The 21,248-nt window shown below is 35.9% G+C and overlaps 1 protein-coding gene across 1 annotated transcript in view; it reads right to left on the reverse strand.

Moving 5' to 3' along the window:
* Nucleotides 1–20,429, reverse strand: part of LOC137407980 (guanine nucleotide-binding protein-like 3 homolog) — a 20,702-nt gene extending 273 nt beyond the window's left edge. Inside the window, exons 1-13 of the mRNA XM_068094370.1 lie at nt 20,316–20,429; nt 17,521–17,573; nt 17,113–17,170; nt 16,529–16,614; nt 15,942–16,172; nt 13,878–14,028; nt 12,310–12,543; nt 10,705–10,792; nt 9,679–9,877; nt 8,461–8,585; nt 8,176–8,312; nt 817–968; nt 54–225 (exon numbers count right to left, since the gene is read on the reverse strand). Coding sequence (XP_067950471.1) covers nt 54–225; nt 817–968; nt 8,176–8,312; nt 8,461–8,585; nt 9,679–9,877; nt 10,705–10,792; nt 12,310–12,543; nt 13,878–14,028; nt 15,942–16,172; nt 16,529–16,614; nt 17,113–17,170; nt 17,521–17,573; nt 20,316–20,337 — 1,708 coding nt within the window. The 5' untranslated portion in view covers nt 20,338–20,429. The remainder of the gene's footprint in view (nt 1–53; nt 226–816; nt 969–8,175; nt 8,313–8,460; nt 8,586–9,678; nt 9,878–10,704; nt 10,793–12,309; nt 12,544–13,877; nt 14,029–15,941; nt 16,173–16,528; nt 16,615–17,112; nt 17,171–17,520; nt 17,574–20,315) is intronic.
* Nucleotides 20,430–21,248: the final 819 nt, after the last annotated feature.

Genomic DNA, 21,248 nt, shown 5'->3' on the forward strand with positions numbered 1-21,248 from the left:
GGTTGGACAGACAGCAGGGCAGACAAAGCTAGCGCTAACATCAAGATATTTACCTGCTCGTTTTCGCTGCTTTTTCATCTTCTTGTACTCTTTTTTCTTCATTTTGTTGAGCTGCATGTCTTCCGGAGTTACTGGAGACCTGGATGCTAGTGCCACAGATAGTCTTGTTTTTCGCTTAGGGGTTGGATCTGGCATGATGATGTCACTAAGTGACTGCTTGTGAGCCTGTATAATCACAAAAACAGTAAGAAGCAGCGACCAAATTCAACAACAACTACATGTTATAAAACACATGGAAAGAAACCGATCATTTAAACCTCTTGAAATAACATTTCTGGTTACCTGCTTTACTAGCTGAGTGAGATATAAGCAAGTAATAATTTCAACACGTTGATGTTTATCAACTATTAAAAAGGAAACAGGCACCTCCAACATTGCAATACCATGATATGAAATCAATGCATTGTAGATGCAGTTCAGCTTAGAAAAACATGTTGTAGATGAGGTAAATTTCTAAAACACTAGCAAAATTATTTTGTATGGCTCTAATTGCACAACATTATATAACATATTATGCACAAGAGGTGTGCCGTAATATCATGTATGGTGTGTAAATTAGGACGATTACTAAATTCATTGAAAAGCTTCAATTACGGAGAATTGAGACTTCATTGCACACAAATAGATTGTGTAATCATATAAAGTTTGACCCCGCGAAACCTTTTGACTATCTAGATAAGACTGTCAAAACGACTTGGTCAACTGTGTGGTGACAAACAGGAAAAGATAAGTTAGTTAATAAGCGGTGAAGCGTACCGTAGAAGGGGTCGGCTCATAACTGTCAATTGCCATTGTTTCACTTTCATTGTCAGAATCAAGTTCTACATCTTCATCTACCTGCTCTGAAACCTCCTCTGTGAATCCATTGCTGGTCACCAGCATAGCATTGCTCATGTGGCTTTTTAGGCCTAATAAAAAAATAAAAGTTCTAAATACAGAGCACACGCATAGACACAGACATCATACGTATATATGCATACATACATGTGTTTACCTGTTTACAAATAAACAGTCCTACTATGTGGACACCACGCTTCTATATCACTTACAACTGCCAGCTGTGTGCAGTTCTGGCAAATTTATACGTAAAAATATTTGCTATGCCACCCCCCAATTCTGTTACTACACCACTGGTAAACTGGATTGCAGCATGTAGCATTTATCTTCATCACATAACATTTCGAGGTCGTAAATGACGGATATAAGTACACACTGCTCGACGTTCTGCATGCAGTGATCTAATGCCCAAACATGGTTGTGCAGTGCGTGTCCGCTAAAGAGGAAATCCAAACAGCCAGAAATAGTGAACTGTTTGAGATTTAAGAAGCTAGTCTTGCACGAAAAACATGAAATGAAACAATGGTGCAGTTGATTTTTCTATGTCGGTGAGCGCATCCTAACTTAGCCTGTCTTGACAAACTGTTGTTTTTGCAGAGTTGTCCCCCGTCGAGCGGGCGAGCAACACAACAGCTTGTCACAAGAAGTACTGCACCTGATGCATCAGCTGCACTTATAGGGAGCTGTTCTCTTCCGTCTATGCGGCTTGGTTGCGATGTTATGTCGGTCGCTCTATTGGTAATCATAACTGATTTCGCGCAAAAAATTATGTAGAAAAAAATAACATTACAACGTTTAACCAAAGACTGTTGGTCGTTTACAAGTCTGTTGTAAACTTTAGTAGAACTTAAGAATAAAATAAATTGAAAATAAAATCCATAAGAACAAATAAAACTGACTGATACAAGAATAGAAATTAAACTGACTGAGCGCACAAATAACGACATGTTTAGTCGCTGTTGTTGCCCAAGTTCTCAAGTTCTACTAAAGTTTACCGCAGAGACTAGTCGCTGGTTAAACGTCGTCATCTTATTTTTTTCTACATAAATCTTTGCGCGAAATCCGTTATGATTACCAATGGAGCGACCGACATGATATCGCAACCAAGCCGCAGAGACGGAAGAGAACAACTCCCTATAAGTGCACCTGATGCATCAGGTGCAGTACGTCTTGTGACAAGCTGTTGTGTTGCTCGCCCGCTCGACAGGGGACAACTCCGCAAAAACAACAGTTTGTCAAGACAGGCTAATCCTAACTGGACAGTTATTCACACAGGAGATAGGAGTTAAAAAAGGCGATGAAAAAGAAGGAAAGCAGAAAGGAACGTAGAAAACTTAATGTCAGGCAGTATTGTGATCAGCTAAGCAACAGAATTTTACACACAGATGTAAAATATGAATGTTTCAGGATTAATTGATGGCAAACTAAATAAAATATAAACCCGAATAAAATTGTTTATCAACCTGTAGTACTTTCTCAGTCATATCCCATGAAGTTTATTCATCTGTTTAGTAAATTGTTGGTTGTGAGTCTTTAATCAACGTACACTCAGTACTATTCGACTCCTGCTCAGTGTCGATATGTGAACCACCAGCGAAATTTGACTACCGTAAAACCTCTAATCGAACGCCTTTATTTGAACATCTCTATTTGACCGCCACTATAGGAAAGGGTTAAAAAATAGACCGCCACCCTTTAATTGAACGCCACCTCTATTTGACTGCCACTGACATTCTTTGATCTTTACGAACTCATAATAGAAAAGGATCGGTAAGTGTCCACAAAATCGTAGTAATAATGACTCCATTACATTAGTACCAATTAATTCTTTTCTGTATCTGTTTGTGTCGAAGTAAATTTTCCAGCGTTTTCCACATTTTTGGTTTTTTCATTAAAACTTTGAAAGCAACACCATAAAAATAATTAATAGCTGTATCGGGCTAGTAGTAATTCCTTGTGTAACGCGGTCTTGATACTTCGACGCATGTGAAAACTGGTTTACATTTACAATGGTATATGAACGACTAGATTTATGCTAGAAGTTGTGCTTAGCACGCATGTGGCTAAAATTTGATCATTATTTGCGCGAAATGCATAGCGTAAAAGCTTTGTTCTGCTAAAAAAACTGTTTGGACGCAAATATCGACCAATTCAGCAGTGCAGAAAAAGAGTTGAGGTCAGAAGACATTGTAGAAGGTATTGAACAGTCAGAAAAAAATGTTCATTCCAACGAAAACAACAATCAGAACGCAATAGGGAGAACAAACGTTGCAAATACTTTTGTTTTAAAAATGTTAATTGTTGTTAATGCATGTACATGTATTATAAATATGGTTCGTTTATGTCACCTGTTCTTAAATATATATTTGTAGCATGTGATAGATTATTATTGTTATATAACTTGAAAATATGCAGATTTATAGCATATTATTTGATAGCATCCTTATTTTAACTCGGCTTACAATGGATCATAACTCCTCTTTTGTTGCACATAAGGCCAGCTTTGGCTGCAAACTGTAGCAAACATATCAATGAGTGCCATGAGCTTTTATGCAACACTAGCTGCATTACCCGCCTACAGGAGCAGATTCACGGGCAGCATAAGGTTTATTGAGAGTTGTCTTTCATATGGTAAAACAACTCCAAATATGCAGTCTACTGAAATTGTTGTCCTGATCAGAGTATGTATGCACATATACATGCCAATGTTGAAAACAATGGAAATCTGCAATGTGTCTTACAGCTAGATGCGTGTAAAATCTAGTAAATACTCATGTGTCTAGATTCATGCATCCGTTCACCCTCGTCTATATTTGCAGTTGACGATCACGCACTTCTGCCGCTGAGCCCCCGCCTCGGCTGACCAGTCTTTACCCGCCGAGCAGTTGACAATCGCGCTCTTGCAGTCGCCTCGCAATCAATCGCCTTGCAATCAATCGGCCCGCACCCGCCTCGCACTCAATCGGCCTGCGCGCCTCGCAATCAATCGCCTTGCACTCTCCTCGCAATTAATCGCCTCGCACTCGCCTTGCAATCACCTCCCACTTGCCTTGCAATCAATCACCTTGCACTCGCAACCAATCGTCTCGCAACCAATTGCCTCGCACCCGCATTCAATCGCCTAGCACTCAATCGCTTTGCAATCAATCACCTCGCACTCATCAACTCATTCATTTGGAAAGCCGCGCCTGGAGACTCACTGTACTCGGGGCGAAAAAGGTCTACCGCGCATCCCCGAGTGGCGCCACGGCCCCAAGCCTAGCTGTGCTATCTGGCATTGCCCGGGTAGTAAAAAAAGTTTTTGCACACAAAATTGATTTGTATTTAACATATAACAACATTTTCCATTCTAACTTTCAAACTACATATCCTGAAAATGTTTTGTGTAGTTGAAATAAATTAAGAGAGAAAATAAAACAACTGTAAAGGTTTTCAAACTTTTTCAAACCACTACAACTTTCAAAATTCTTATCATGAGGAAAAGGTTTTGTGCAGGACAATTGATTTAAAAATAAATAAAACAACTGTAAAGGTTTTCAAACCAATGTAAATTTAAAACTTCATAACTTTCATGGAACCTTAGTTCTCGAACATAATCAGTTCCAGAAGTTCGAGATCCGAAACAATTTTTCCCATTGTTATATATTCATACTGTAATACGTTCAGGAATGAAGAACCACGGGCTAAATAGACTACTAGAAGTTATAGCTACTGGAAGCTACGGCTTAGACGGCTTAGACGGCTATTAGGCTACGGCTTAGACGTCTAGGAGACCGTGACCCCCCATCGTTATATAGTGACTGGAGACCAAGCTGACGGCCTCTTGTGATCTTGAGTTCACGGTGAGTGCTTAATTGTTCCCCCGAGCAATATAACACCCATTAAAATAAAAGAATGTAAATTTTAATCCGCTTCAAGGCGAGAAAACAACTTCGGTAAAGTATTTTTTCAACATTTTACACCATAAGCTGTACTTGTACCCGGGTAATAAAAAAGTCTTTGAACAGAAAATCTATTTGTATTTAATATATATAACAACATTTGCCATTCTAACATTCAAACTACATAGGTAACATGAGAAAACATGATAGGTAACCTATCATGAGAATAGTGTTTTGTGTAGTTGAAATAATTTAAGAGAAAATAAAAACAACTGTAAAGTTTATCAAACTTTGTCAAACAACTGTAACTTTCAAACTTCATATCATGAGGAAAAGGTTTTCTGCCAGTCTAATAAATTAAAAAGAATAAAACAATTGTAAAAGGGATTAGATGTAAATTTCAAATAATTAGCAAGTAATAGCTAAATTAAGTCGGTTTTGCAACAATTACAATAAAAGATGATACGGTAATGATACAATTAATGCAAACTGAGAAAACAAAACAAAATTCGTGAATATGTTGAATCAATAATAACAATTCTTGCATATAAGTGTGTGGGCATAAGAAGGCTACTATCCCACCAGAAACTATCCATCAATTCTTTGAATACGACGATATTAAAAAATATGACAGAATATCATAGTATTTTGTAGTTGAAATTTTATTAGAACAATGCCTTCTAAAAATGGTTGAATAAAAGAATAATATTAATAAGAAGGATTGGAAACTAATCAAGTAATAAAAACAGTGATAGGAAAATGAATGTTTTAACTTCAAACACGATACTCAATTTATGTTAAAAGAATGCAAGTTGAAATAATAACAACAATGAAACAAACTTTAAAAAACCTATACTATAAAAGTTATACAAACTTTATAAAACCTATTAATCGAAAGTCATAAGAAGTTTTAAAATGTAAGAGAATTTAAAATTATATATCTTCTATATATGTATATTTCTCAAAAGTATGTACATGTATGTAAATATAAGATAGTGGAGAATAACTGATACTTGCAATCTTACACGATAAATCTTACAGTAATCTTACAAATGTTTGTTGTAAAATGTGAAATTAATTACGAAAAACTAATTGGTTAGGTTTAAAAGGAAAGATGTGTAAGCTAATCCATCTAGCTGTACAACCCAGCGTTGCCCGGGTAATAAAAAACTGAACAGAAAATTGATTTGTATTTAGCATATAACAACATTTGCCATTCTACCTAAAACAACTGTAAAGGTTTTCAAACTTACTTTGTCAAACAACTTTTAAACTTCATATCATGAGAAAAAATTTTCGTGCAGGTCAAATCAATTTTAAAAATAAAACGACTATAAAGGGTTTAGATGTAGCAGTGAAATAATTAGCAAGTAATAGCTAAATTGAGTCTGTTTTGCTACGATTACAATATGATATGATTCGGTAATGATACAATTAATACGAGCTGAGAAAACAAAATAAAATTCGAGAATATGTTGAATTAATAATAACAATTCTTGCATAGAAGTGTGTGTATAAAAATGTTACTGTTCCAACAATAGCTATCCATCAAAACTCTGAATACGACGATACTGGTATGACGATACGTTATGTAAAAATAAAATATTGTAGTGTCTCTGTCTGATCGAAGGTGAGAGAATCTAAACGCTATTCCTATTCGAGGTACTACAATTATCCGCCTGAAAAGTAGTGACCTTAACAGCGATTTAGCAATTGAACCTTAAGAAAAGTCAGAAATAGAGGTTCACAAAAACGGCATCACGTTTCATAGAATTAGTAATATTTAATCGCCAAATTCTAATATCGAAAGATTGTCGATAACGTTTTGCCGAAAATAAATTAGCCCTAATACATCGAGGACAAAAAAGCATCGCGTGTCATGAAGCTAAAAGAGTTGTAATCATTACGTATTTTTTGTGTGACAACGGCAAACGATTATTAGGTTATGTATAATAGAGGCGTGTACTAACCGGAGATTCCTGTTAACGCGCCCTAGATACCTACGTAGTAGCGGCTAATAGTCCGAAAAGTACGGTACTCTATAAGGCGGACAGATAGACAGAGAGACAACGATTGCCGTTTATATAGTAGATTGTTAAATATAAGTTATAAAATAAAAATATGCCTTTAAACTTACCATGAAATACAAAATGGAAAACTCCACAAATTGCAAAGCGGGGTACAGGCGATAATATCATCGCAGGTTAATTGCAATCAATACATATTAACTAGTAGAGATAATTCTCAGCTTCCCAGTGCATATTTATTTAGAGATCTCTGACGAGTCGGAGGTAAGTTAGCAGATTTATTACATTCAAAAAGGTTAATATCGCTCCACCTGAAGGTGAGTACGAAATATAGGTGACATTCGCTTCGCCCGTCAAAGGCTTAAATTTGTCCTAAATCCAAGTCTGATGAGCTAATTGAATACAACCCCAGCCTCTATTTGACCGCCAGCCTCTATTTGACCGCACGATAAGGTAAGAGAAAAACTGAAAAATAGAGCTTTAAACTCTCAGACTAGGGTATGTATGCTCGAAGGTAGAGGTGGTGATAGAGATACACAGTGTAACTTATACTACCTTAGACTCTCAGACTAGGGTATGTATAATCGGAGGTAGAGGTGGTGATAGAGATACACAGTGTAACTTATACTACCTTAGGCTCTCAGACTAGGGTATGTATAATCGGAGGTAGAGGTGGTGATAGAGATACACAGTGTAACTTATACTACCTTAGACTCTCAGACTAGGGTATGTATGCTCGGAAGAGGTGGTGATAGAGATACACGGTGTAACTTATCCAACCTTAGACTAGGGTTTGTTTAGACTAAGCTTTTTATATTTTTATTAGCTTTATTACTAAGTTTCGCCGGCACCTCTACAAGACTTCATTGTTTCGACAAACTGCAAAACTCATGTTGGAAACTGCCAGGCGCGATCTTTGCTCAAAATTGAAATAGCATGACAGAAAAATCCTCATATTGAGATTACCATGAGTAGAGGTTTGACAGTGAGCATATGTTTTATTCCAGCACCTGACAACAGTTAATATGTGAAACCACCATCCACTTTCATTGTGTGAAGTGAAATAGCAGAAACAACAAGAGATTCTTGAGGATGCTCTAATAAGAAAGGCAAGCAGAGTTTTGATAACCAAAGAATGAGTTGAGAAGAGTAAGGGAAGATGCATGGTGAGAAATGTAGTAGAAACTAGGAGACCCTAGATGTAGATGACGGATTAGGGAAATACGGTAAAAGAGGCACGGAGAGTTTACAGGATAAACAAAAAGGAGAAAAAGAGTAAAACTTAGACAGCAAAGGCAGCAACTGGGCACAATGAAATGATAAGCACACTGTGACAGCATGGAGCTACAGTATGATGAATAACTACTGACCTTTCATATCATCTCTCTCAGCATTCGTGAGGGCATCGATGTCAAACTCTGCAGCCATGCTGGTCACCAACTCAGCACTCAAATGGGTTGGCAAGGTGTGCTGTTCGGGTGGTTGTGTGTAGTAGGTTATTTTTCCTCTAAGCAAGAAACCAACGATAACAGCGATAGGTACTGTTACACAGATTATTTGTAGAGGATAACTGAAGTAAATTACATGACAGGCTAAATATTAATAAGTACAACTGGGAGAAATATGACTATTATATGGTAAGCAACAGTACTCACGAATTCCAGTCCTGTAGAACCATCCGAGCTGCTTTGGTAATGTTTGGCAGTCCTCCTTTTTTAAGCATACCATACCTTTTAGTTAAGAGTGCCAAAAAGTTGGCACAATCTGTATACATCGGGATCTGCAGAAAGTAAATCAATATGTTAGCTTGCTTTTTAGTGTTCTCAAGTTTTGTCAAAGAAGTAGATGAGCATAACTAGCTTTAAAATTTGGACTCCATTAGACGTGTACATGTGTTCAGGATAATATAATATATCTTTGTTATTATATTATAATATGTATCATAATAAATGCAGTTTATGACCTCGATAAGAACTACAACATTCCATCGAGTACAGACTGAGTTATTAAAATTTTGAACTAAACTAAATAAATGATGAAATAATTTTTGGTTACATAAATAAACTCTGTGACTTTTTTATTTTGGAAATGAGTAACAACATTAAACAATCACTGCGTTTCTATGCTTCGAATAAGTTCGGAGTTGCTTCCACTCTGATTCATAGCAATGGTAAAATCCGAACACATTTGATACTATTTCGCTTCGGTAAATTCATGCGAAGGCTTTGCTGTGAGAGGACCATTCGACATCGTAGAAACACTCACTGCTGATGGATCTGAATCGATAACACTTGGCTAAGCTCTCCCCAGTAAAGGTAAAAAAAATTTCAGCACACAAACACGCGGGTCGCTGCTACGAAAATGTTATACCGCTACTTACTACTATTTCTGTTTGGCTTTTACCTTCATATTAACAGGCCAGGGATTGGATGTTCTCATGAGGATGATGAAACAATTACTTTTTAGATCTTGCAATTGAGACCTGACAGCGAGACTACTTCAACAAGTTTTGTTTTGAGGAATGCATCGTGATCTATATAAAGATCTATAGAGAGCAATCTCAAATCATTGAAACCATGGAGTGCAAATTTGTCAGCAGCAGGCAACTCCAAACCCATTCGAAGCGTGGAAACACAGTAATAGACAACTACCATAGTGCCGTTAATAAAGAAAAAATTAGCATATCAGGGCTGAAGCCACAGAATCATTAGATTTAATGAAGTTAGGTTGTCAGCCTATGGCTGGACCATAGAGTTATCTCCCCCTAGAGTGACTCGACATAAAAAACTCCTAAAAGGCTAGAGTTCCCTATTAAAGCCAGTAAACTCAATACGACCATAAAATACATGAAACTCAAAAAATTAGTTGCTCACATTGTATTGCATCATCATCTGATCCTTTCGGCTCCTTTGCAGTATAAGCTCAACAGGTACCACTGGATCGACCACCTGTTCTACCTTGACAGCATTACGCAAAATCGTGTGGGCGGACACCTCATCTCCTGAGGCCATGACAATACCAGGACAGTCCAACAGCCTCACATTTTTGTCTAGTTGTACCTCCTGCATGGCTCTGCATAGAAAAAAACCAAAACACCTGCTACTCGTTGCTAGTTAACTTATATCTACCAGTCTTGTTGGAAACTGTCTAGAAACTGTTCCGGAGTGCTGTTCTTCACAAGTCTGTACAAATTGATCAGATATAATCTTACGATAATATGAGTGTCAAGTCCCATAGCATAATAATACTAAAGTCGCTAACAATGAACAAGCAATTCAGTCAGACACCTACTTATGATCACCTTAACATATGAAAATTCCAACATGACATAAAGTTTGAGAAAATATTTGATTTTACATCCCAAGTAATTTCCAACATACAACCTTTGAAGTTTCTTGAGAAAATTGCAGTTTCGTAAGGTGAAGGAACTAGAGGTAAAAATTGAATGAAAGATAAAAAGGAACATGATGACAAAATAGGTGATCCAAATTAGTTTAGACTTCTTGTCAAAAATCAGAGTAAATAACAACTCAAATCTGTATCATTACTTCTAGCTCAGCATTACAGAGCCTAAACTTCTGTTCCCATGTCTCTAACATATAACAATAATAAAAAAATTCTTTTATTGATTACCTTTTTATTTATTTATTTATCTATTACATCTATAATACATTATAATCTATAATACATTTATCTTATTATTGCCGGTATTTCATAAGGAGTTACCATAAGTTTTTGAACTGTGGAATAACTAAAACAGATTACAATTGATGACAGCTATGACATACAAAAGCATATCTGAAACGAATTCACAAGAAGAGATTCGGCATTACTCGCATTTCCTAGAGCCAATATTTTAGTACAATATGTAGGTGAAGTAATGAAGAAGTTGTACTCACTTGGTGACACCTGGAGTATTCCCAACCATGCAAGCCTTGCTTCTTTTCAAACTGTTGATTATACTACTTTTGCCAGTGTTGGGAAAGCCTATAAGGAAATTATAACTAGGCAAGCTTAACAGAGCGTCACATTGTTAGTATATACACCAGATATAGGCACAAACAATGTAACACATCAGTAGAAACTGTTATATGAATGTTAGTAACAAAATTGGTTCATTTTTAGTCGATATTATAAAAACTCAACTTTTGAACTGTAAGGCTGTATGAGATATCAACATACATATGCAGCAACAAACAAGACGAAAGAAATAACCTGACGAGCTATTCCTCAAAGGTTGAGTATAATGTCTGCTTTGGCTTACTGCAGGCAGACGTTGGTTGTGTTAAAGGAACAGAAAAGATCAAGTATGTTGCACAAAGACTGGCTCTGTGATCTTGGTTGGACATACGAGGTCTGATCCAAAAGTTCCCGGAATGGATTTGTATACTCGTGCATATTCACACGATGGAAAAACCAATTGCAGGGTTGGCTGGGAAACTCCTCTGGAGTGTTGTCACAAAATTTCAGGTTGCTATGACAATGCGTTCTCATGTGAGCTAACGATATGTAAAGGTCTGTCCGGTGCTTCCGTCTTTTTAAAAAAAACATTTATCCTCATGTCTAATAAATCAGAACAGCGCATTTGCATTAAATTTTGTGTGAAATTAGGAAAAACAAGGATATTACGACCTTTAAAATAAAGTTTTGATCATTCTTGAAAGCTTCCTTAAAATCGTTGCAAGCATGCATCCTGAGCTCTTTTTGGTCATCAGTCAGCAAGCTTGGCACGAACTTTGCTGCGACTCGTTTAATTTGTTAAAAAATTGTTTAAATTGTCAGTTAAAACTTGTTGAACAGTTCCAAAACTAAGTCCAGTCTCTCAAGATATCTCTAATGGTTAAACGTCGATCTGCCATGACTAGTGACCTCACACTATCAATTTACGAGCAGGTTCTTGCGGACGCTGGTCTGCCAGACCACGCGTCATCTTCAGTGCTGTCTCTACCTTCACAAAAGCGTTTGTACCACTCAAAAATTTGTGTTTTTTATAGACCAGCATCTTCAAAAGCAATAGTTAACATTTCAACTGTCTGAGTACTTGTTTTCCCTAATTTCGCACAAAATTTAATGCAAATACGCTGTTCCGATTGATTAGGCATGACGATAAATTTGTTAAAAAAAAGACAGAAGCACCGGACAGACCTTGACATATCGTTAGCTCACATGAGAACGCATTGTCATAGCAACCTGAAATTTTGTGACAACACTCCAGAGGTGTTTCCCAGCCAACCCTGCAATGAGTTTTTCCATCGTGTGAATATGCACGAGTATACAACTCCATTACAGGAACTTTTGGATCAGACCTCGTATCTGAGTCAAGTGGCAAGGGAACCTCAACGACTGAAGACATGCCCAGTTATAGAGAGCAATTTAAGATTGGATGCCATTCCTGTTACCCCTAGCTGTTGTTAGCAGGTCAGATGTTGTAGACAACTAAGTCATGGCGCTGCTCTGATACACTTCTACTCAAGATCAAATCAAGCTACATGATTGTGACATACCGACGACTCCCACTCTGATTGCAGTCTTCAAATCCTTGCTTCTGCTGTAGTTGGCCAGAAGTTTGAGCAACACATCTGCACCCAAACAAGTCGATGTTTTAATGAGGCCTTCTGAAGCTTTTGATATAGCGATGTTACTGCGAGAGAGGTGATCGCTTTGAGTCTGGGTGCTCGATTTGAATGCTATCGTAGGCAGCTCATTACGCAGGTACTTCAGCCAGGCAGTAACGTTATCTGAAAATAACAAAGAAAAATAATATTTTCCAACCTAAGACTGACCAATTTATGAACTTTTATGCTTGAAAAATATTCTCTGTAGAAGTCTCTATTCTGCCAAAGAATTATTTCCAGGCAGGTTTTGATACAGTCAGGGAAGGAGCAAGGTTTGAAACAATCAAAAAAGAAGAAGGTTTTAATAGTCAAAGAGGCAGGTTGTAACACAATCAGAGAAAACTGCTAAACTTGATAAACTCTTGTTGACTTTCATGCCAAACCAATACAGGTCCGTGAGCCAATTAATTACTGAGTAACTTGTATATACATTGTAGTTGTAAATCCACTTCAATTGTTTATAGCCATCGATTTACAATGTTAACAACTCTTTTCAAGGTCGTTTATATTTAAAACTATATTGGTAATCAGTTTTCAATGTTTAATTTCAACTCGATATTACAATGAAACTTTTAGTGTAGTAACTGATATAAATGGCCACAGAGACATTAAAACACATGATGGCCTTTAATTTTCATATGAATATATATTACGGTAGATGAAATCATCAAAGATTAACATTTCCACTCATTGACAAATCCTTCAAAAGGTCCTTTCTTCAAAAGTCAAACATAATAAGAGAAACTTGATTACTTTGGGTTAAATCTCGCATAGTATGTTTTCTTTGTATAAAAATAATTAAAGTATGCTGCGAAGGAGCAATATTCTAAGCATCAAAATCAGTTATTAAACAGACTAACATGTTATTATTGAAGCAAACCACTCGTAGACTTGTAGAGAACAGGAGAAGAAATGTATAGCAATATGACTGACGAATATGACGCTCATTACTTCCTGCTATTTAGTAAAATAAGTTTGTCATATATCACTCTATTATTGCTCATAATGTTGAAAGGCTCGGCACCAGAGGAGTGAACAGGCAGGTAGAAAACAAGAGCTTATTGCAAGGTTCACACATAACAAAACTTCGAGAATTCCATTTTAATATGACAAACCATAGTAAAATTTCAATACATTTTAGGTCATCTAATGCATTTCTTAATTGTAATAGAATATGGTACAACTAACCCAGGGATTTGAAAATGCACTTAAATATTTTAATGCGAATAAATGATAACTAGAAAGGAGGCGATAACTTCAGCTGAATCCGTAATGAAATATTCAAAAAACAAATTATTTCTAATTAATAAAATATATATGCCAGATGCCAGAAGCACGCAGGCGATTATTAATGTAAAATAAGTAGGAGACCAAAATATCTGGCATAACATTGGGAGTCACTCAAAGTACAAACACATTATTTCAGAATTGACTATTTAAAGTAAGCAGTTTCTTACCTTTTGGTACCAAGTCTATCTTGTTAAGAACTAAGACTAATCTTTTGTTAGCTCCAGCACTAACTACGGCTTGCTCAACTTGAGGACATCTGCTGCCGATAGGATCCCTGGCATCAAGTATCTCCAGCACTACATCTGCTGCCTCTATAACCTGCAACACAAGCATGCACATAAAATTACCATCCGCTTATTGAAAAGGTGTATACAAAAGCATCATGTAGACTGGCGAAGAAGCCATATAAGAGAGCAGACAGCACTGAGATACGTACAGAGAAAACAGAGATACGTACAGAGAGAACAGAGATACGTACAGAGAGAACAGAGATACGTACAGAGAAAACAGAGATACGTACAGAGAAAACAGAGATACGTACAGAGAGAACAGAGTGATGAATGACATTTGGTTAAAGAGGGTACCTGAAACTCGTTATCCTTGCTTCTACTACAAATAGCTATGATTACATCTTTAGTTACCAATAGTAGTTTATATACATGTACAGTCGCTGGTTACAAATTTATGTGAACTATGTGGCCATTGTTACTGGCCGGTAATCTGTGTATCCACACATTAATCAGTCATTTTCTGCCTCAGTACACTATTTAGAGAGCCAGCTTCTTATCATGACTGCACAGGAAGATCCATGTAGACCATAAATTAAATTGAACTGTTTGAATCTAAATACTAGAGTGGAGATTGATATAGATTTTAGTAGTGGAGAGACAAATCCGTATTGTATATCACACGGTCCCATACCAAGAAGACCACTACCTAAGTTATACTCTCGTATCGTACACACAGTATCATCATGATTCGTAGGTACTCATAATACCAATATGGCCACAAGATTTAATAAACATTGAATGCACTCAAATGACTGCTAAAATGACTACTATAGGTAAAATATACTTAATCAAAATACCGTAAATCCTTGTGTATAAGCTGCACCTGTGAACCTGAAACTTTGTTTTAAAAGTTTGAAGTGCGGCTGATACACGCAGTCTAAAAATTATATCTGTAAACTTCTTGCTAGGTTCAGAGTTAAGGTACCTTTTAGAATTCGCAAATGCTAAAAAGAATTTATTCAACAATAAAATGCTAGAAAATATCCAGTACAGTGTACTTGTACGGACGTAATGAGGTCATTAGTTGTGGTTACTGTCATGTGACATCTCCATCACTTGATTCCATTCATCGGGTTGTTTTTTGTTGATGCAAAAAAGCAGCAGCATTTTGGTTGATATTTTCAAAGCTACGTTCACAACTTTAAATTTAAACATGGCGTCGTATTTTGCCCTTCTCAATGACATGTGTTACAAAATATGCTCGTTGATTTGTTACTTGTTTACTGTAGGCGTAACGCGTTCTCCCCGCAAAGGTGAAAACAATCATTGGTCAATCATAGCGATGTCAGCATATGCGTGTGACAACAGACAAAAGACAGTCAATTTGGCGAATGACCCATGTGGCTAGGTTAAATTAAGTGTGTTAAATTAATGAAAAAATAGTGGGTGCATCTTATACAAGCTGTATACCTCTAACTCAAAAAACAACCTTCAAAGTTCAGGGTGCAGGTTATACACTGTGGTGGCTTTTAGGATTATGATACTTTAATAATTAAAGTTATTGGGTTGCTTTCCTTCTACAAAAACAAAACATGCTAATTCATAAATATGATTAGATATGGCCACATGGCTTTTAGCAGCAGTGATATACCTATATAGTGGTATACATGTATATACCTATATAGTGATATACATGTATATACCTATATAGTGATATATATTAGACATGGAAAGACTTTTCTAATAAGGCAACATGGTGCTATGAAATAAGTCGAACTGGTGTGCCCAACAGTCAGATTTTGGGCTAGCAATACATCTAATAACCTTGCCCAACTAAACTCTTTATTCCACGCCTTTCAATTAGGATACAAGTTGCAGAGTTATCATTAGCCAGAGTGCGTTTTGTCTGGTTTACAATTTCATGTTATCCGCCTGACCTAATAATACAAGCATACGAAGCGATGACCAATAAAACAGCATGCCAAAGCACAATGAACCTGCCTTCCTAAACTCCTTGTAATACGCCTTTAGAGAGCCTTCAACTGCCTTTCCGCTGCCGAGTTTCTCTCTCTCAGCAGACACAAACTCCTCATTCATCTCAAACTGCTCTGTCTTGGAAGCCGCTTCCTTGACTAGGTCAGAGAGCGTGAGAGCTCCGCTTCGTATCGCTTCCCTTTTCTTTGCCCTCGCCTCCTTTTTTCTCAGTTTGCTTTCCTCTTTGAGTTGTTCCCTCTATATTATATTGATAATTCCTAGCTGAGATATATATGCAGCGACAAATAAACTTGAGTCACTTTATTCTAGCTAACAATTTGTAATCTCCCAACGCTTATCCACAAATATCTTTGGTAAACTTACATTACAAATTACAATGAAAAACAAAGGTTTATGATGACCCTGGAGTAACAAACTAATAATAAACAGTGGAGTAAATGTTCAGACCTGTGAACAGCATATTTGCGAGTTAGAATACTGTTGTATTTCAATTCTACAACCAGTACCAGAGCTTGTTTTATCTAAAAACAAATTTTATCTGAGTGTTATACACCGAGAAGCTGTGCACCACAAAATTTATATTACGGATTAACCTGGTCTCTCCTTCGTTTAGCTTCCAGAAGAATTTCATCTTTAAACGGTAAGGTGTTAGGTACGCCTGGATCTTTTCTTTTTAACTCTATAAAAAAACACAGGAGATTATCATATTATCATACTAGCTGAATGCTCGGCGTTGCACAGGTAATAAAATAATTACCCAACCAATTTGAGTAACTTCCCTGGTAAGCTAGTAAAATCTTTACTATAGTAAAAGCCATGACAGAAACTAGCTTAATAAACGTTACGTTAGTTAATAACCGAAAGCACGTCAAGTGTGAGTATTTTAACCAATGTAATGACTATGACCACGATTAATCAATTAGCCAAAATTAATAAATTTTGATTAAGTAATTGATTTTGATTGCTATTAATTAACGATTAATTAATTAACCCAATTGCCAGTAGCTCGTGTGGCCTAATGGGTAAACATGCCACCTCCACAACTAGAGGTTCCCTGTTCAAATCCAGTAGAAAGTGGATTTTTTGTTCCTACAACTTTATCACAATAACTGGACAGATGAAACTGGACGAACACCGAGATTTATAAAGATATGATTTATGATATATGAGTTCTTACTGCGATTGTTGGGAATTTTCTTTGCCTCTTTCCTCTGTTTCCTGTTGTGCTCTTTAACCTAAACAGAACACGTAAGAGTGACTAATAATTAATAAAGTATTGTAACAATTGCCATGAGAACAGCTTGATTAATGCACTTGAAATACACAGCTACTAAACTACTTATACGAATCTTTCAAGGAATACTAACTACTCAATCAGCTATGCTGACGGTTTTATTGGTATGCTAGGTTACTGAATGCTTTTACAGTCAACAACAATTGGAGACATGGCAAACAATCACCAAACGTCAACAGAGCACCACATCAAAAGTCATTTAGTAAAAATTCTGAAGTTGTCCAAGCTATGTAGTGTTAATGATAGCGTGATCAATTAGTACATTTCATATTTCAGTGAAAAATATTATACCTTTCTTTCTATCTTTGCTCGATGCCGAGTCGTCTGCCTTTTACTCGCTTTCTCTACAATACAAACTCAAATTCAGATTACCATGGCTTTTATACCGATGAATGACATGAAAACTACTTGCTGTTCAGCCTATTCAGACGCAGAAAAACCACGGATTATTTTATCAAGTAATGGGCTACTATGGCTTGCTATAAGAACTAGTAAAGATAATACATGTAGACTATTCTAATGTATTCTTAGAGTAATCTCACATCTTATTCTCCAATCTAAATATGAATCAATCATTGGTTTATAGACAGATGAAATAAAACCAGATTTATCCAAAATAACCAAAAAGTCAAAAAAATTAAATACTTATATGTAATGCCTGTTATATATTAACATCTTTATTCGGATTTTCATTAATCTTTATTGTGGTGTAAAACAATAGGCCCAACATATTGTTAAATACCATGTTCTTTCAATTATTTTTCATTTTTCAACATGGATATAAAGCTAAAATATCCTATTGGAAAACGGCAAAGAGTAATGGTATAGAAGTTAAGTCTTAGAATTTAACTTGATACTGTTTTCAAAATCTACTAATTTTTCTTCATACGATAATGACATGAGTTTTGATTTACAGCTGCACAATTGAATATTATTGAAAGGTTAACACTATGCAATACATACCCATTATAATGTTATATAATTATGTGTTGATTATATATACATATGTACCGTAAAACCTCTAATTGAACGCCAACTCTATTTGACCGCAACTATGAGAGAAGGATTGAAAAACAGAGCGCCACCCTCTATTTGAACGCCATCCTCATTTGACCGCCACTTTGACTATCTTTGATCTTTATGGATACCATAATATTAAATGACCAGTAAAAAGGTGTCCACAAAATCGTATCAATAAATCTTTCATGTTATTAACAATAAATTCTCTCATTGCCTAATTCCTAAGCTGTTCGCTTTTTTCGTTAAAACTTTGAAAGCAACACCATAGAAATAATTAATGACTGTCTCAGGCTAATAGTAGTTCCTTGCTTAACGCGGTCTTCATACTTCGATGTACATATATTAAAACGATTTGCAAGTTTTGTTAAGTTTAGCGAGGAAAACCTTTACGCATTGCATTTGTGTTAAATGCAAGACGTAAATTTTGCTGTCAAAAAATGGTTTGGACGCTAATACTGTCTAGTTCAGCAGTGCAGAAGAAGAGTTGAGGTCAGAAGACATTGTGGAAGGTATTGGACAACTAGAAGATGTTTGTTCCATCGAAAGCAACAATCACAATGCGGCTATCCGAGCAAACGATGGGCATATTTTTGTTTTAAAACATTAAATTTTGTTTCTGCATGTGATATAAGTATAGTTCGTTTGTGTCACTTGTTCATAAATATATATTTGTAGCATTTGGTAGATTACCATTATATAACTTAAAAATTTGCAAATTAATAGCATATTATTTAACAGCATCAATGCGGTAATTGTATCATACAATTGATCAACGCTCGTAACTCTTCTTCTGTTGCACATAAAAAACTAGTTTTGGCTGCACACTGTAGCAGACATACCAACGAGTGCAATGAGCTTTTATGCAACATCGGTAAATATAGATTTAAAATTAAGAGATGTCTTCAAATTTAGAATAAATCAAAAATTGAAAGTGCCAACAGACTGCAAAGAAGGACAAAGGCTATATCATCGCAGGTCAATTGCAAGCAATAGATATCAACTGGTATAGATATTTCTCAGTTTTTGATGCATATATATTAAGAGATCTTTGATAAGTTAGAGGTAAATTAGCAGATTTATTCTATCCAAAAGGTTTAATAATCACTCCATCGGAATCAGAGAGCAAAATAAAGGCGACATCCGCTTCGCCCGTAATAGGGCTAAATTTATCTTCCAAGAATCCTGACAAGCCATTTGAAAAATACACCGCAAGCCTCTATTTGAGCGTCGCCTCCAAATGACCAGCACTACAAAGGGTTGAAAAATAGTGTGCCATGACGTTCAATTAGAGGTTTGACGGTATGTATATATATATATATATATATATATATATATAAATATATATATATACATATATGTGTATATGTATATATATACACATATTATATGTTGCAATAATCAACATTATTATTTAATGATCAATAATGCATTGATCATTAAATAATAATGATCAATGCCTTATTAAAACATCATTGTTTAAATGAATTTAAAAAAGAAAAACTTGATGATGATCTAGCGTAGTTTGTTGCACAACTGTTTTAATTTTCACCTGTTTTAGTTTTCAATGACTTGTCAAAAATTTCTAATCCTTTATTTAGTGATTTGGAATTTGAATTGTGTGAATGAGCCTGGTTCTTTGATTTGTTATATATTATATCACTCACAAGGGTGATTTGTTTTTCATCCAATCAGTTTTGAGCTGACTTGAAATTAAGTACACTATGACTTAAGCCCAGACTTTTTAGTCCCATCAGCCATCAGTCTTTGCAAACACAAGCTAAATATTACGGCTTCAAGTTCTACGTTAGCCTTTCCTACTACCACCCTCCTACTCCCGTTAATAATAACTGAAACGATTTTTAAATATCCTTGTCTAATATCATTGTTTCAACAAAAAACTTGTAGTGCTACTTATAACACTCTATTATAATTTAGGCTAATTTGCATTAGCTTTTAACAGCTTAAGATTTTGTATAAGCGTGTGCTTAAATGTTTGTATGACTAAGTTTTAAAGACTGATTGCTTACAAACAAACACCATATAACATTATATTCCTTTAATCTTACTTTTGAATCCACGGACTGCCATTCTATGCAAACCAACGAGTCTGAATACGAATAATTATCTATCAATTTTGGCAACTCGGGCACAATACAGCAATTCACATGCGTGTGGCTGAGTTAGTCCGAGATATGGTGAACACCGAACTACGCAATGCGTCCTAAACTAACGGAGGCACCATCTAGGGAAATATCGATCACAAATGCGTGCTTCATTTGCTATGGAAAAAAGGTCAAGGCTACATTTAAAAAAATGGCAAAATACACGGATCGCTAATAGAAAGAAACAAATGAAGCGTCGGTCGACTTGGTTGCACGATAATTTGTCCAAAAGTTACTGTAACTGGGGACAATATTCGCGAGTCGTAACTACTTGGTAGTAGTAGATAACTTCGAACTACGGTATGTACAGTTTTTCAATAAAAATTATCAAGTTGTCGATGAGATAACAATTCCTTATACACTACTGCACAAACAAATTGTACTTAAACAGCTATACAATCCACTATCGCTCTAATTGCCACAAGTTTTATAAGCTTACAATAATTATAGAACTGCTGGTGGTCATAACATAATAGTGTACATGTATATTTATGAGAATTGCAGAACTGCTATAGTTTGTCACACCAATAATATAAAACTTTCCACTGGTTTTATATTGTTGGTTTTATAGAAGTGGGGTTTTTTATATCATTGGTCACACTTAATATTTATACATTTGCATGATTCAACTTCTTGGTTTAAAGTTTGTGCCATTTTTTGCAGGTTTTTTGTGTCTCATTGTTATTAAATACAGAAGGAAGCCCCAGTTTTATAGCAAAAATCAAAAGACTGTTGTCTGACAAAAAAAATATTAATATCACATCAACAGCACAAAAAGTGGAGATGAATGCAATCAAGAAGCGGAGACTGAGTCATTTAATGCACTTTCTGTGTCAA

Source organism: Watersipora subatra, chromosome 1, assembly GCF_963576615.1.
Source record: "Watersipora subatra chromosome 1, tzWatSuba1.1, whole genome shotgun sequence".
NCBI lineage: Eukaryota > Metazoa > Bryozoa > Gymnolaemata > Cheilostomatida > Watersiporidae > Watersipora > Watersipora subatra.